Genomic DNA, 15274 nt, shown 5'->3' with positions numbered 1-15274 from the left:
TGTGGGGTTGGTCTCCTGTAATGTTCCAGAATGCCCCAGGCTGTGTGAGAACATGGATCACCTTTCTCCACAGGGCACAGCCCTCCTGGGCAGGTTCAGCTCACCTTGTGAGGGCTCCCAGGGCAGCACCTGCCCAATGTGAGCCATTCTTGGAGGAATTCTGGGGCTGAAAGCAGTAAAGGCTGGAGGTGTTGTGGCATGTGGTCTCTGCACGTCCTGTTGGTTGCTGGAACTAGGACACTGCCAGCAGTGGGGGACAATGGGGACATTCCACATAGGGCTGGGCCACTGCTGTGTAACAATGGGCACTCTTTGCCAGGGCAGGGGCACACTGTAAAGAGGGACACAAGTGGCACAGGCTTCAGAACAAGGAGGAAGAGGAAGGAGCCTGTCAACTGCGCACCTCTTCCTCCACCTCCTTCTACCACCTCTTGCCACCTCCCACCACCCCCCATCCTACTGCTCCTCTCTGGAGCCATAGCACAAGAGGCTCCTTTTCATGGCAGTTCTGTGCTTTTGGACAGGTCAGCAGCAATGGAAACACACACCCTGGGCCAGATGCTGGATGCTGCCCTCGGGTCACCAAAAACTGAACCCATCGACTTCGAGCAACTGCGCAACCTCCTGAATGGGATGCTTCTGCACCTGGGCCTGAGGGATCTGTCTGTCCAGGAGACTGGGGAACCACTGGAGGGGGCTAAGGAAAGCCCTTTCTCTGCCTCTTTCCTTGAGGAGTTAAAGCAGAAAGTGGAAACCAATGAAAAAGAAATCATTGAGGTAGAGGCTCTTCCCGGCCCTGGGTTCTCCCCCCGAGCTTCCTCCTCCTCTGGGGTTCTGCACCTCCTGGTGCTGCTGGGGAGCTGCTGCTGAGGATGTGCTGAAGACCAAACTCTGTGCCAGCCTGGCCTGGCGAGGCCCTGCACTGCCCCCAGCTCTGTGCAAACCACAGTGGGGCAAAGGACCTGGTCCCCAGAGACTCTGCCCTGGGGCTCACCCCACCATCCCCCTCTCCTAGGTCAAAGCTATTTGCCAGGAGCTCCGTGAGGAGGTCAATGAGATGAAGATAGAGCAGTGCCGCCTAACAGAGGACTTGCAGAAGTTCCAGGAAGCCCTTGACCCGGTGAGCTGCCCCTCTGTGCTGCCCTGCAGCCCTTGGAGGCTCCCAGTGTGAAAGGCACCAGGAGGTATAAGCAGGAGGGATGTCCCAAGAGTGCAATGTGGGCACTCATGCTAACCCACCTGGAGCCCCCCACTGTCCTTCTGCCAGCACTGCCCTGGGGAGGGCAGAAGGGCACCACTGAGTGCAGCTCAGGCTGGTGGTAGAGGTCACTGCCTGCCTCAGCCAGGGCTGCTGAGGCATTTATGAACTAAACAGCCATCAAAAAAGTAACCTGGTCCTGGGAAGGAAGGGAGACAAAGATCCACCTGTGCTATACAGCCACAGCCACATGGCACAGCCCTGTCCAGAATCCCTCTGTCTTGTGGCTGAGTTAACGTGCAGGTGTTCCTTCTAAATCCTGCTCCTGTGTTCTGACTCTTGCCCCTGTCTTCTCCCCACTCCAGGATATGCTGGATTACCTCCATAACCACCTGGCGGTAAGTCCTTGAGCATGCCCAGGGCCTACTCCAGGGCAGGATGTGGCTGCACCCCAGGGGATGTACCTGCTCCCCACACACCAGGGCATGGGACCTCTGGATCCCATCCTGCCCCAGTTACTCAGATGGTTCTGATGCCTTCCTTCCAAAAAGAAGGGCTGGAAAAGAGGCTGATGCCCTCCCCAGCCCCAGAGGAGGTGAGCAATATGGTGTGCTGGGATGTGCTGGAGGAGTTCCTGGTGGGCAGGAAACCAGGAGGAGGAGGAAGGGGAGGAGGCTGAGGTCTGCCAGTGGAGCAGGATTGCAGCCTCCAGCCGCTGAGCACCCCAGCACCTCTGCCGAGGTTATTCAGGACTCCTCTTGCCTGTGCATCCCACTGAGAGCAGGACCTGGCATAGGCAGAGCCAGGGCAGCTCCTTGGCTGGCCTAACGTGTGCTCCCAGCATGTTTTCTGCTCAGAAAAGCGCCATGTTCGTGGTGGTGGGAGAAACAGCAGGAGCTGGTACCTCCCTGGGGCCAGAGTACATTGACATCCCACCACAGCCCCTCCTTGCTCAGCATCAGGCAGGACCGTGGCTCCCTGCCCTCCAGGTCTCTCTGGAGTGGTGGCTGGGACTGCGGGACAGCAGAGGGATGTTATGGGGCAGGTTTGGAATATTGAATCCCGTTGCTAGGGGGAAGAATGCCTCACTGTTGTGTTAGATGGTGTCAGTTGGGTTTTTGCTGTCCCCTGGGTTAGCGGCTAAAACCGTGGACATGGAGGTGACCAAAGGGCTGAATGGGCTGGGGAGAAACATTTTGAAGTTCAACAAAGACAAGTGAAGGGTCCTTCACCTGGGGAGGAACAACCCCAGGCACCAGCACAGCCTGGGAATCACCAGCTGGAAAAGCAGCTCTGCGGGAAGGAGCAGGGGGTCCTGGTGGACAGTGAGCTGTCTGTGACCAGCACTGTGCCCAGGGAGGGACAAGAAGGGCACTGGTGTCCCAGGGTGTGTTAGGAAGAGCATTGCCAGCAGGTCAGGGGGTGATCCTGCCCCTCTGCTCAGCCCTGGTGAGGCCTTCCCTGGAGCAGTGTTCAGTTCTGGGCTCCTCGGGATGAGAGAGACACGGAGCTCATGGAGCAGGTCCTGTGGAGAGCCACAAAGATGGTCTGGGGACTGGAGCATCTCTGTCCTGGAGAAAGGCTGACAGAGCTGGGGCTGTTCAGCCTCAAGAGGAGCTGAGAGGGAACTGAGGCTGGGAGGGCAATGCCGAGCATCTGCGGGGGGGGGGGCTATCTGTGCCTCAGTTTCCCCAGGAAAAGCTGGGTTGAGAGGTTGGCTTGGGGATGCTGAATGCAGTCCAGTGTTGCAGCTAGCCCACCTTCCTCCTTCCCTTCTCTATGAAGGACATGATGGCTGAAGAAGAGCAGCAGCAGAGTGGTGGCGTCAGAGACCCAAACCTGTGGGATGACCCCGGGCTGATTGTCATCGGCAACGAAAGTACCTCTGGGCACAGCTGGGGAGGGACCTGGAGGGTGTGAGGGCACAGCAGGCTGGGCAGGGGGCCTGCAGGCTGGGTTTTCCCCCATCCATGCTTCCCCAGGCTCCCCTGACCCTGGGGAGCTCCCTCTGATCTCTTCTTCCAGTTACCCTCGCGGAAAGGCGCACGCAGGGGGACTCAGGAAGCCGCCCTGGCAGCCCTCTGCACCCCAAGGGCAAAATGCAGGGCAGAGGGAAGGATTTGCTGCAGGCCGACGCGAGCAACCCGCCAGCTTCCCTCGGGAAAAATGGCGTGGGACGGAAGGGCACGGGATGGAATGCGGGGCGGAAGGACGCGGGACGAAATGTGCAGTGGAGTGACATGGGACAGAATGACATGGGACAGGGTGGCGTGGGACAGGTCAAGGATGAAGACACCAAGACAGGCATCTCCAAGGCAGAGGCTCTTTCCAGCCACCCGGATGCACCTGCTGAGGGACAGATCAAGGATGAAGAGACCAAGACGGCCATCTCCAAGGTGGAGGCTCTTCCCAGCCCCCTGAGTGTTCCCCCCAAGACACCCCCTCCTTTGGGGTCTGCATCCTTGTCTTGCTGCCCTTAGACCAAGGTCTGGTTTAAGACCAAGCTCACAGTGGCACAGGGAGCTTCCCTGAGGGAAAGGGATGGAGTTTTGGGAGCAAAAGCTGGGGCTGAAACAGTGCTCTGCTTGCTCAGGTTCCTTCCCACGCTCAGCAACAGAGTTCAGATGGCAGTTTCACCACCTCAGGAATGCATCCAGGAGCCCCTGGCACCCACCTCCCCTGCCAACACATGCAGTCAGCAAGAGGCCAACCAGGATCCCAGAACCTCTGGATCCCATCTGAGAGCGTGGCTGGGACTAGCAGGTGAGTTCCACAGGAACAGCAATGGCTTTGTGGCTCCATTCCCTCCGACTGGACCCGTGTGGTGCCCTGGCATTGGATCCATTTATCCAGTGATGGAACCCTGAGGATGCTGATGATGATTTCCTCCCACTGGCACCAGGCTATCGACACCCAAGGAGGCACGAGGAGGAGGCAGCCCCAGGATAGAGTCTTTCCCAGCAGAAGAAGGACTGTAGGTGCAAAGGCTTTGGTGACAAATGCAGGGGATGGCAGCTCATCCCCTGGGCAGGGCTGGGACACACGGTGCTAGAGCCAGGTTGTGACAGGGCACAGGGGGGTCCTGAGTGCTGACCAAGTGAGGACACAGCTGCAATGTCCAGTTGGGATGGGGGTGTGGGAGCCTGTGCCCTCCCCCTCCCATCCCTGTATGTCCTGGGCAGCCACGAGCAGCCACCACATTTTGGAGGTGCCAGCAGCACTGTGTCCCTGGCTGAGAGCATCCCACCCCAGCAAGGGATACAGGGTACCCCCCACTTTGACCTTTCCACCAGCCCCAATTCCCATGGGACTGGGCTGCCCCTGGGAGAAACTCCCACAGAGCAGGTTTTGGGAACTTCCCTCTGAGGATTCACCATTGTCTAATATGAGCTGGAGATTTTTCCCAGGTGGGACCCTACAAATAACCCAATTCCCCCATCACACCCCTTTAGTTTGTAACCAGCCGGTGGGTTGGACTGTGCTGGAGTGGTGGGGGAGAAACCAGGTTCAGGACCCCACGATTCCCCTGCAAATGCTGGAACTCCCTGCAGCACCATGCTCTGCCTGCACAGGCAGGGCTGCGTCCCCCAGGAGCTCACCCAGCGCTTTTCTCCTTGTTTTAGGAGGGTCCTAAAGCTGCCTTCTCCCGAGTACTCATCTTGTGCCCCAATTGCAGGGGTGTTTGGCAGGTGAGTGGCACCAGCACCGGTGCATTGGGGGTGGGACAGGGGCAGATGGGTGCTGGCAGTGCCCTGCAGTGTCAGGGCTGCCTCCTCTGGCCCCTGTCACCCACCTGAGGCCCCTGTCACCCTCCTCAGACAACTGGAGATCCTGACCACGCCACCGGCATCCCCTGGCCTCTCTGGGCGCCTGCCTGCTGCTCTCAAGAAGCACCAAACACAGGAGCAGAGGTAGGGATGTGGGGAGCCATCCCTGCTCCCCGGGGTGTGGAGGAGCCCTGTCCCAGCAAGGAGAGCTCTTCCCTGGATGGGGAAGGAGGAGGCCAGAGGTGTCTGGGCAGAGAGGAGCTGCAGAGGGTCAGCTGGGGTCAGAGGGGTTTGACAAGCCCCCTGTGCTGCCCCATCTAGCCCAGGTCTCTCTCAACGGTGCTAAAGGCACAGGTGATGAGCTGTGTCTGGTGTCAGCCTGAGCTCAGGCTTGGTGGGGACTTGGTTCCTCTTGTGAAAGGAGTTCCCAAAATCAAGCCCTGCAGCTGTGCCAATCCTGCTCCTGCAAAGGGCATCAGGACCTGTCATGGCCACAGGCAGCTCTTAGGGCTGTGGGGAAGGACAAATCTTGCAGGGCTGGGTGGGCAGGGGTCTCCTGCAGCAGCTGGAGGAGGAGGAGCACCCCCTGAAGCCCTCCCAGGCATAGCAGGGCACTGAGCATCCCTGTGCCCTGTCCCACAGGGACCCTGCATCCGAGATGAATATCCGAGGCTCACCGAAGTACTGCGGTGGCAAACACACCAGCTTGTGGCCAATACAGCCCATGGAGTCCCTCCTCCCAAGCCCCAACAAGGTAGGGATGGGGAAGGAGGGGATACAGGCTGGGAGCACCCAGGCTGAGAGGGCAATGCTGAGCATCGAGTGGGGAAACTGTGCCTCAGTTTCCCCAGGAGGAGCTGGGTGGGGAGGCTGGCTTGGGGGTGCTGCATGCAGCCCAGTGTGGCAGCCAAGCCATCCCCTCCTTGCCAGCCCGGCGCCTTCGACCTGGTGGGCAGTGACGGGCTTGTGTACCGGGGCCGCTCGCAGACGGACTGAGCTAGACACTCCAGCCTGCAGAAATAAAGGGTGATGAGCAGCCCAGCTTCCCGAGTGCTTCCTGAGTGGAGTGGCCTTGGAGCAGGTTCTTCCCTTCGTGCACAAGGAGGGGCAGGCAGCATCCCTCATCCTGAAACAGCTCATGTCCAACCCCCTCCCGGGGTCTGTGTCAGCCCTCTGGTCCTCATGAGCATCACTTGTGCCCTGCCAGGGGAGCCTGTGGCCCCAAAGGGGGGCTGGGGTGGCAGCAGGAGGAGGAGGATGCTCATTTGCTGCTGGAGAAGGGGGGAAATGGGGACCTCAGTGGGAAGGGTGGCAGCAGAACACAGTTTGATGCCAAAAGCAAATCCCACCCCAAGCTACTGGTTTGGAGTCATCCCACAGGATAAGCATCAGTGAGCTGAAATCCCCTCTGTCACCCCCTTGTCCCTCTTGCAGCACTGCCATTGATGGAAAGAGGAAGGAATAAGCCCCTCTGCTTCCCACCTCTGACCAACACACCACAACCCACGCTTTCTCCATGAGAGGGACATGTCCCCTCCTTTCCCTTGTACCACCCCAAAGGCTCGGGGTTGCTTTTCCCCAGCCCCCGCGTGCCACAGCTGGGGTGTCACAACTGTGGAAGTGTGCACAGGGAGCCGGGATGTCCCTTTGCACACAGGCAATGACACACGTCAGGGGGACACAAAGCTGGTGGCACCTCTCGGGTGAGTGGGAGGGTGAGAAACCCTGAGGGGAACCCCAGAGGCACCTGGGGGGATCCAGAGCTCATGGGGGACTTCCCCTGGGGGCTGGCCCGGGAAAACCCTGCTCTCCTGGTGGATGTCCCCAAACCTTCCCTCCACAGGGACAGACTCCATCCCTGTCTGCCCTACTGTACCCCACAGGCACCTTAGTTCCCAGGGACTTCCCTCTGGAATGTTTTCCCTGGTGGGTTTGGTTTTTCAGGGGAAAACCAGAGGCTCAAAACCTGCTTTGAGGGTGCTGAGGTGGACACAGCAGGATCTGGGATCCCCCCAGTGCCACCTCCAGTAGAATAACTGGGAACACTGAGCAAACCACCAGGCACCAAAGCAGAGCCAACAAAGGACCATCCAGCACCCCTGGGTGGGGTTGAGGAGCTTAAAAACAAACACCTTTGGAACTAATTGCATTTGCAGGATATGGCCCAGCAGGGCTGACCCCTTTGGTGCTCATTATCCCCCTGCCCTATTTGCTGACCCCAGGACCCAGAGGCACCCTATAAACACCCCCAGCCCCCCTGAACACACCCCCAGCCCCTCATCCCTCCACAAGGGCTCTCTGTGCTGCTGCAAAGGGTGAGTAGCCCCTGATGGGGGATTTTTTTGCTTTTTATCTTGGAGTTAGTGCCATCCCATGGACCTTCCCACCCCTGGGGGATGCTTTGCCATTGTGCCTTGAAAGTCCCTGTCCCTCCTGGCATGTCCAGAGCTGCTGTGTTCCCATTTTTGGGGTTTTACCCCAGCTGTTTGTAGTGTGAGTGCAGTGGCCACACTGATCCCCCTGCTTTGGGGACAGCAGTGGTGGTTTGTGGAGGCAGAGCACAGGCTCAGGGCAGCTCCAGGGGGGGCCAGTCCCCATCGGTGACACTGTGGGGTCACCCCATTCTCAGTGCCCTGCTAGGGACATCTCTCCCAGCAGAGAGAAAAGGCAGGGACAGCTGGTGTTAAAAAAGTGATTTTTTTTTTTCATTTTTATTATTTTTAAATTAATAAAAAACCTTCAACCTGTTTTTTTTTTTTTTGCTGGGTCTTTTTTTCTCTCTTTTTTTTTTGGTTTGTTTTTCTGTCTGTTTTTTTTTTTTTTTTTAAGCAACATTGATTTGAAAACTAAAAAACCCCCAGCCCCCCTTTGCCTGGGGAAGTGCCACGTAGGGCAGTCACAGGGACAGGGGGACATCACCTTGATAAACCCCCAGGCTCTGGGGGTGCCGAGGGAGGGAGGATGGGGTTGGGGGCAAGTCCAGGGGGGTCTGTGCAAGAAGCCGGGCTGAATTTCGGGAGTCAGAGAGCTGCATTGGCTCTGGGCACTGCAGCAAGTGTCCAGGGAAGCCAGAGCTGGGGAGGGTGTCCAGTGGCTCCATGTCCCCATGGCCGTGTTGGGGTGCCAACAGCCACCTCCAGCCATTGATTTTTGTTGTTCCTGTCCTCCCCTTATGTAGGAATGCTGGGTGGGGGTAGAGCCATAGGGAAACCCCCCTGGACACCCAACAGCTGCCTCCACGCTGCTGCTCCTTCTCTCTGGATTTATATACATTAGATATATTTATATATTATAGTTATATATTTAAAAAAAAAGGCGGGGGGAGAGTAAAAAGCAGCCAGAGGCTCTCACAGATCAGTGCCCTCCCTGGCAGCACGTGCTCCCCCCACCTTAAAAATAATAATAAAACCTAGAAAATCATTCCAGTGCGTCTCTCGGCGAGCCCCTGCTCCCAACGCCCCGGCCCGGACCCCCCCAACCCCCTGCCAGCCCCAGCCTTATCTCTGCCCATCCATGGTGGCCACGGCTTTCTGTGGGGGGGCAGCGGGCGGCGGGGTGGGGGGCCAGGAGGGCTGCGGGTGGTGCAGGTGGTGGTGCAGGCCGTGGGTGGTGGGCGAGGAGGGGGGCAGCCAGGCTGGCTGGTGGCTGGGGGGCGAGGAGGCCCAGAAGGGGCTGAAGCTGCCCGGGGGGGAGCAGGCCATGGAGGTGATGGGGCTGTTGCTGCTCTGCAGGCTCTCCGAGGTGCGCAGCTTGGAGAACATGGCCAGCGCGTCCGGGAAGTTGGGCGGCGTGGCCGGCGTGTTGCTGGGGGTGCACATCTGCAGGGCACAGGAGAAATGGGGCTGTCAGCTAGGCCATGGCAGATTTTGGGGGTGCCAACCCACCCACAACAGCCAGACCCATCGCTTACATCCCACACCCATCACCCTCATGGATCACAAGGGTCTATGTGGCTCCCCCAGAGGTGTGGGGGCTGCCTGGGGAGAGGCTGCAGAGAATTTGGGAAGGAGATTTTGGACCATCCAGGAGGCTCAAAGCCCGTGGGATGAGGCAGGTTTGGGGAGCAGCACAGCCAGTATGGTAGGTGGGCAGGGTTGTGGGGTTCCACCTGGACCCCTTTTCACCCAGTTTCCTGACCCCCTTCCCCTTCACACCCCATTATGGCAGAGAGAGCAGAAGGCAAGCAGGGCCCCCCCAGTTCCTGGTACAGCCCCTGCCTTCTCGGTACCTGGCTAAATTTAGCACCCGGACAGTGATGGATTCGGCCCTTTTTCCAGCCACTCTCCCCAGCAGAGGAAAAATAAACCAGCGAGGACCCAGCCCTGCACTGAGGCTCAGGGGCAAAGAACTCGCTGAACTGAGTATTGGGGGGGTGCTAAAAAGGGGATTGGGGTGTGTGCAAGGACAAAACCCAAACCCCTCTTACAGATTCCTCCTCCCAGCCACCCTAAGTGATGCTTGGGATCAGAGGAGCAGTGGCCAAACCCTGGCTGGGAGGCCCAGACCCCTGAAGTTGGGGTGTTCCCCCAGCCTGGGGGAAGCAGCAGCTGGCTCCCATCAGCCTGTGGAGCTGGAGCACCCCAAAAATGTAATCATGGCCTGGCTGGCACCAAACAGGTTCGTAGTTAATGGGGGATGTTCCCCCACAGAACTCATTTCAGAGCTCAGCTTGAAGTGATGCTAATCCAGCTTTTGCTTTTTAAATTGATGTATAAATTTGGCAGTATCTGAAAAGATACTTGTTGAAAGGAAAAAAAAAAACCCAAACCCCAAAAGCCTTAAATTTGCTCTGTTTTGAAAAAAATCCCACCACTACCATGGCCATACACACACACACACCCCCCAATTGCCAGCCCTGGAATGATGCTGGACACAGCCCTGAGCTTTTGGGGTGATGTTTGCCAGATTAATTTGAAATATTAAAAAAAAAAAAAAAAAGAAAAAAAGAATTGCCATCCTCCTCCAACACATCTTTTGGTGAGCTCTCAGCTGTCAGAGGGTCGGTCACCAACACCCCAAACGGCTCTGGTGAGTCCTGGCCCCACAGTCTGGAATTTGCAGGGATTTGGGGAATGTGGGGAGGATCCCCTCGATGGGGGTGACAGGGAAGAGCCCTCCCCACATCAAACCACTGCTGCACCCACAGCTTTGTTCCCTGACGCTTGAAAAAGAAATAGAAACTGCAAGTACCTCATCTCACCCCTGCCCTGAGCCGTGTGGGGCATTTCAAACTCACAAATCAGGATGCTGGGGGCAAGGGGGGGGACGGGAAGGAAACAGTAAAAAAAATTCCCCAAAACAGGAGTATCTGGGGAGAAGGTAAAAGGTATTTTGACACCACGTGGAGCACACGGTGTTATGAAAACGCTGATGGGGAGGGGAGAACTGAGCAGCTCCAGACCCTCCGTGCTGGGCTGATGGGGGGAATGGGGTGCCTGTCATGGTTGGGATGGCTGGTGGGTCCCACTAAGCCCCGGAGGGCACAGGGATGGGGCTGGGATGGCTTTCACCAGCCCTGCTTTGCATCCTGCTTCCGGCAGCCGCCCGACAGGAATTACCCCGGCAAGGCTTTTGGTGTGAAAACCCAGCAGGGCCTGGATCTGCCGGCAGCTCCTGCCTGCTCCCAGCCCTGCTCCCACCGGAACGGGGCTTTTCCATCAGCAGACCCTCTGCAAACCCCCCGAGGCGGCAGGAAAACGCGCGGGGTGGGGAGGAATTGAAATAAAAAGGGGTTTTAGTGGGAGCTGGCTGACAAAACGACTTTCTCCGAGGAAAGGAGAGAGCTTGCTGCCGGCAGTGCCGGGCGAGCTGGAGATTCCCGACGGGATGAGAAAAGGGGGAGAATTCGCTTTAACCCAGATCCTCTCCTTCCCCCAGGCGTGGCACCGCTTAGTTCCCTTAACACGGGGAGGGGGCAGGGAGAAGAAAAAAAAGAAAACCACCTCATGAAACACAAAACAAAACAGCCGGGGGGGAACAACTTCCTCCCTTTGGCCAAGGGGATGTGCCCTCGGCCAAGGTCAAGTGGCGAGGGGGACAGGGGCAGCCAGCCGCGGTCCCCCGGCCCGGAGAGCCCAAGTTGCAGCGCGATGCTCGCCGAGACAAACTATTTCCTGGCAGACATTTTAGCTCGTGTTTACATTCTCCGGCTGCGTGTTCCTGCGGGCGCCCAGCAATATGGCTGGCAGGGAGCTGACAGCTCCGAGGGCTGGGGGCTGCACCCCCTCGGGGGGCTTGGGGGCCTGAAATGGGGGTGTTTGTCCGGGGGGGGTCCTGGGGTGGGTGGTGCTGGTAGGGGTGGGGGGGTAGGGGGGGCTGATCGGTGCTGGGAAGGGGATGAAGGTGTTTTTGGGGCTGGGGGCGTTGGGGAGGAGATGGGGTGGTGCAGGGGTGAGGGAGGGGCCGGGGGTCCCACTTACCATCTGGGGGGGGTGGTGGCTGCTGGGAATGTTGGTCTCCTGGAAGAAGGCGCTCAGGGCTGTCTGTGGGGACAAGCTGTCAGCTGCAGCCCACTCGAGACAAAGGGGGAGGGAAAGCACGGAGCCCCAAGGCTCACCCCGCAGCCCCCCGCTCGCCCCCATCCCCAGGGCACCGCCCGGGGGACATCCAGCGGTGTCCCCAACCCCGCCAGGCCCAGGGGCTGTCCTCCGCCCTGCCCAGCGCAGATCGTGTCCCCCACTCGCACAGGGGCTCCCCACGCCGGGGGGACACCCCAATCCCCGTGTGCACCCCCCTGCCCCCCCAGCGGCACCCCATCCCCAGCCCGGAGCGGGAGGGAGGGGCCGGGCCGCTGGGCCGCAGCTCGGGTTACGGCCCGGGTATAAATAGCCCGGCGGAGCGCGGGGCCGATTGCCCCCCCGTCCCGGGGGGTGCCGGGGGCGGCAGGACCCCCAAACCAGCCACGCGTGCCGGTGGGCCGCGGCTGCCCGGCCTGCCCCCACCCCCACCGCCTTCCGCCCCGCGGCTCTGCGGGCAGGCGGGCGGCGGATCGCGATCTGGCGCGTCCCGGTTCGCGTGCGGTTATCCCGATCCGTGCCGGCGGCGGCCCGTCCCGTACCTCGAACTGCCAGTGTGCCGCCTGCAGCAGCTGCTTGGCCTGGTCGGCGGCGCAGCCGGCCGCCAGCACGAACTGGTTGATCATCACCTGGTGCCGCAGCTCTTCCATGTTCACGGACATGGCGGGGCGGCCCGGCCCGGCCCGCACCGCCCGGAGCGCCCCGCGCCCGCCGCGCCCGCCGCGCTTCACCGGGGGGACCGGGGGGCGCCGCCGGCCCCGCCCCCGACCGCTGATTGGCCGCCGCCGCGCCGCGCGCCCCGCCCACCGCCCGCTTCGAACCTTCCAGCTGCCCCGGCGCCTCCCCATTGGCCGGCGCCTGTGTTTTGGCTGCAGGCGGCGCCGCGATTGGCTGGGGAGCGAGGAGGCGGGGCCAGGCGGAAGGGACAAGGGGCGGACCGGCCGCTGATTGGCTGCGTCAGGGTTTTGTCGCGAGGCGTTGGTGACGTCACGTCCATTGAGGAGGTTCATTGAGGAGGCGCGGGAGGGGTTCGGATGGGGGCTGCATGGAGAGGGGCTGGTAGGGGATTCATTGAGTGGGTTCATTGAGAGGGTTGGGCTGGGGGGATTCACTGAGAGGGGCTGCTAGGGGATTCATTGAGAGGGTTCATTGAGGGGGGTCAGCTAAGGAGGTTCATTGTGAGAAGGGCCATAGGAAGGGTTCGTTGTTGGGGGGTCATAGAGAGGGGGGACTCTGCTCCTCTCTGGACACCCCTGGTAAAGGGGGTCACTCCCACCGGGGCTCCACCGTAACCCCGTGCCTTGGCTCCCCCAGCAAGGCTCTCCCAGTGCTGCCCTCCCTCCTGGGAACCCTGCTGCCCCCGGAGATGGAACCCCAACCAGATGTCGGGGGGCAGGAGGAGGGACCCAACCTCTGTTCACCCCCATACCCCTCCCGTATAAAGAGTACAGGGTTCAGGGCAGCTCCCAGTTTGAGGTGGAGTTGGGATTCTTTGTTAATGGTTAAAATCCTGCTGACTCTGAGCTCCAGTTTCAGCCTGCAAGGGTGAACTCCCCCTGGCATGTTCCCCCCACACCAGGTTTGGGGACGAAGTGGAACTGCTGTGATTCATGCCTTGAAGTGTTTTGATTAAAAAGGGAAAATTGGCATTTAAACCCCAAACAAATAAACAATGGACTTTGCAAAGAGTGAAAAGAGGTTGATCTGGAAAGAGCCTTTGGAGGTTTGGATGTGGCAGTGGTGACCAGCTCTCCAGGGCAGAGGGATGGAAACTTGCAGCAGCAAGTTGTCCCCAGCTGGTTGCCCCCAGCAGTGAGGACTAGGCTTCTGCAAGGGCCTGGTGGTCCCGTGGAGGTGAGGTCCAGCAGGCAGGGATGCAATGGAGAAGCAATGCCAATGTGTGCTTCCCCAGGCTGGATATCCTCCTGGGACATTCAGTGGGATCCCATCACTGGAATACAGCAATGGGTATGGAGTGTCCTGCTTGCTCAGTAAGATTTTGGTAGCTCTTTCCTCCTGGGGCAAAACCAGCCCTGAGACAGGCGGAGGTGTTGAAAGGAGCAATTCCAGATGCAGGGATCCTGGACCCACCTGCCTCATGCACACAGCCCTGGAGAGCTCTCAGAATGTCTTGCCAAAGCCACCCAGTGGTGTGCACAGCGTGGCTTTGAGCTGAGAGCAGCTGGCCTCAGGTAGTGCCTGCCTGGCAAACCCATGGGAATGCTGTTCATGGGCCCTTGGCACCCAAAGCCGTGACAAATTGGTGTTGGTGACATTTGAAAAAGTGAGCAGGACAGTGAGATCGTCAAAATGAACCCCCTTTTGGGGCAGGATTTGCAGCGGGGGCAGGATTTGCTGTCACCTCTCCATGCTGAGATGCTCTCCTACTGGGACCCTGGGGGTCTGGGTCACCCCTGTGGGCAGAGGGTGGGCTCCCAGCACCTTCCCAGCCAGGAGCTGGGGGGCCAAGGACATGGCAGCCCTCAGCAGCCACTAATGAATTGTCACCCCCTCCGCAGCCATTGCCACTGTGGGAGCAGAGCAGCCCATGGGGAGGGGAGCTGGAGGCTCCAGTTTGTGCCAGTGACTGCTGGGGGAACTGGGAGTGGACTGGGAATGGACAGACATTTTCTGCCAGGGGTGAGCTGCTTGCCCTCCTGCTTAACCTTAACTGCTGTGCTCCCCCGTGACTCAGTTTCCCTCTCAGCACGAGGAGGCAGGAGCAGGATCCACTCTCCGTGTCAATCACACATCCCAAATCCCACAGCCGGGCAGCACGAGCTTCAGACTTGCATCTTGCCCAGCAGCACGTGCATTTTGGGGTTAAACATTGCGTTTTCCCTGGATTCTCCCTCCGGGTCAGCCCTCCTGGGGTTTCTCCCGGCTTTATGTGCGCTGGGATGCGCGGGCAGAGCTGGGAGGGACCCTGCCCTCGAAGCCGTATTGTCGCCCAGCTCCTGCCAGCTCTCCCGCGCTCCACTGCGGCACTGTCCTACAAAACCCTCTGCTGCAGTAATCGCTGGGAAAAAAACCACGAGCCGTGCATGCAGGCAGCAGCTCTGCCTGTAATGACTGCCGGGTTATGGATCTGCACGGGGATAACTTTGAATTATTGTCTGCACTAAAGCCCTGCAGTGTGCTGTGTGCCGGTAATGAAACGTGCTGGCTCCCTCTCCCCGTTTCCCGCTGCCGGTGCTGGCTGGAGCGAGGCAGGGCAGCGGGGCTGGCAGCTCAGCAATGCTGGGCTGGGCTGGATTTTTAAATGATCCATGTGCAGAACAGGAGCCACAAAAATGTGTGTTGGGGTGAGCAGGGATCAGTCCCTGGGGTCTCGGGGCTCCCAGCTGGGCACCAGCACTAAGAGTTGGAGCAGGCTCTTGGTGTGGATGTTGCCCTCAGCTCCTGCTGGAACCATTTAGGTTGGAAAAGACCTTTAAGATCATGGAGTCTAAATCCTCCCCTTCAGCCGGTGCTCCCGCTGGCGCCCAGCCCAGGTGTGACATCCAGCAGCATGGGCATGGTGTCACTGCTGGCAATACGGGTCCCGGTGTGACAGTGACAGGCTGACAAACGGTACAAAGCCACCGCTGGCTGCTCTTTGCTTTGGCTTTTCTCAGCTGCCTTTGGGGCCGTGTGGGTAGGAAGCAGTTGGGGAGGAGGATTCATGTGTCCCTCTGCAGGGAGGGGATAAAGGGGGGAGCCCCAGGGACGGCCTTTGCTCGTCACCGCTGAGTAGCCGAGGACATCAGGGCAGCTGATCCGCCTCCCTGCACATCTCCCGTTCGATATTTATA

General features: G+C 59.4%; 2 protein-coding genes across 4 annotated transcripts; one reads left to right on the top strand and one right to left on the bottom strand.

Annotated features, from left to right (window-relative positions):
• Nucleotides 1-198: 198 nt before the first annotated feature.
• Nucleotides 199-6331, top strand: LOC146429610 (uncharacterized). Of its 3 annotated transcripts, none has more exons than XM_085077836.1 (11): nucleotides 199-777; nucleotides 1016-1120; nucleotides 1564-1596; nucleotides 2984-3077; nucleotides 3224-3513; nucleotides 3792-3961; nucleotides 4101-4172; nucleotides 4822-4887; nucleotides 5017-5109; nucleotides 5608-5719; nucleotides 5896-6331. In XM_085077836.1, the coding sequence occupies exons 1-11, from the start codon at nucleotides 199-201 to the stop codon at nucleotides 5959-5961; spliced, it is 1680 nt and encodes a 559-aa protein (XP_084933962.1). In that variant the 3' UTR covers nucleotides 5962-6331. The 3 variants fall into 3 exon arrangements, 2 of the variants coding, with proteins under 2 accessions (XP_084933962.1, XP_084933961.1); XM_085077835.1 differs by having other exon boundaries at nucleotides 3224-3594; XR_014855609.1 differs by lacking the exons at nucleotides 5608-5719; nucleotides 5896-6331 and having other exon boundaries at nucleotides 3224-3594; nucleotides 4101-4176; nucleotides 5017-5057.
• A 1317-nt stretch (nucleotides 6332-7648) lies between these two features.
• On the bottom strand, nucleotides 7649-12243 carry UBALD2 (UBA like domain containing 2). Its single transcript, XM_085077843.1, has 3 exons — nucleotides 12023-12243; nucleotides 11385-11447; nucleotides 7649-8783 (listed from the first exon to the last, which is right to left on the bottom strand). Exons 1-3 carry the CDS (start codon nucleotides 12140-12142, stop codon nucleotides 8463-8465), a joined length of 504 nt encoding a protein of 167 aa, XP_084933969.1. The 5' UTR covers nucleotides 12143-12243; the 3' UTR covers nucleotides 7649-8462.
• Nucleotides 12244-15274: the final 3031 nt, after the last annotated feature.

Source organism: Lichenostomus cassidix, chromosome 18 (assembly GCF_008360975.1).
Source record: "Lichenostomus cassidix isolate B80296 chromosome 18, HeHo_3.0, whole genome shotgun sequence".
NCBI lineage: Eukaryota > Metazoa > Chordata > Aves > Passeriformes > Meliphagidae > Lichenostomus > Lichenostomus cassidix.
The sequence above is the reverse complement of the archived record's forward strand: the minus strand, read 5'-3'. Positions and strand labels throughout refer to the sequence as shown.

Bases quoted from the DNA above. Each gene is read 5' to 3' on its own strand.
- LOC146429610 (XM_085077835.1), top strand. From the start codon at position 199: ATGTGGTCTCTGCACGTCCTGTTGGTTGCTGGAACTAGGACACTGCCA. The intron at 3,962-4,100 runs GTGAGTTCCACA...CACTGGCACCAG, and splicing joins AGCGTGGCTGGGACTAGCAG to GCTATCGACACCCAAGGAGG. The intron at 5,110-5,607 runs GTAGGGATGTGG...CCTGTCCCACAG, and splicing joins CACCAAACACAGGAGCAGAG to GGACCCTGCATCCGAGATGA.
- UBALD2 (XM_085077843.1), bottom strand. From the start codon at position 12,142: ATGTCCGTGAACATGGAAGAGCTGCGGCACCAGGTGATGATCAACCAG. The intron at 11,448-12,022 runs GTACGGGACGGG...TTGTCCCCACAG, and splicing joins CGGCACACTGGCAGTTCGAG to ACAGCCCTGAGCGCCTTCTT. The intron at 8,784-11,384 runs GTAAGTGGGACC...TGTGCCCTGCAG, and splicing joins GCCACCACCCCCCCCAGATG to ATGTGCACCCCCAGCAACAC.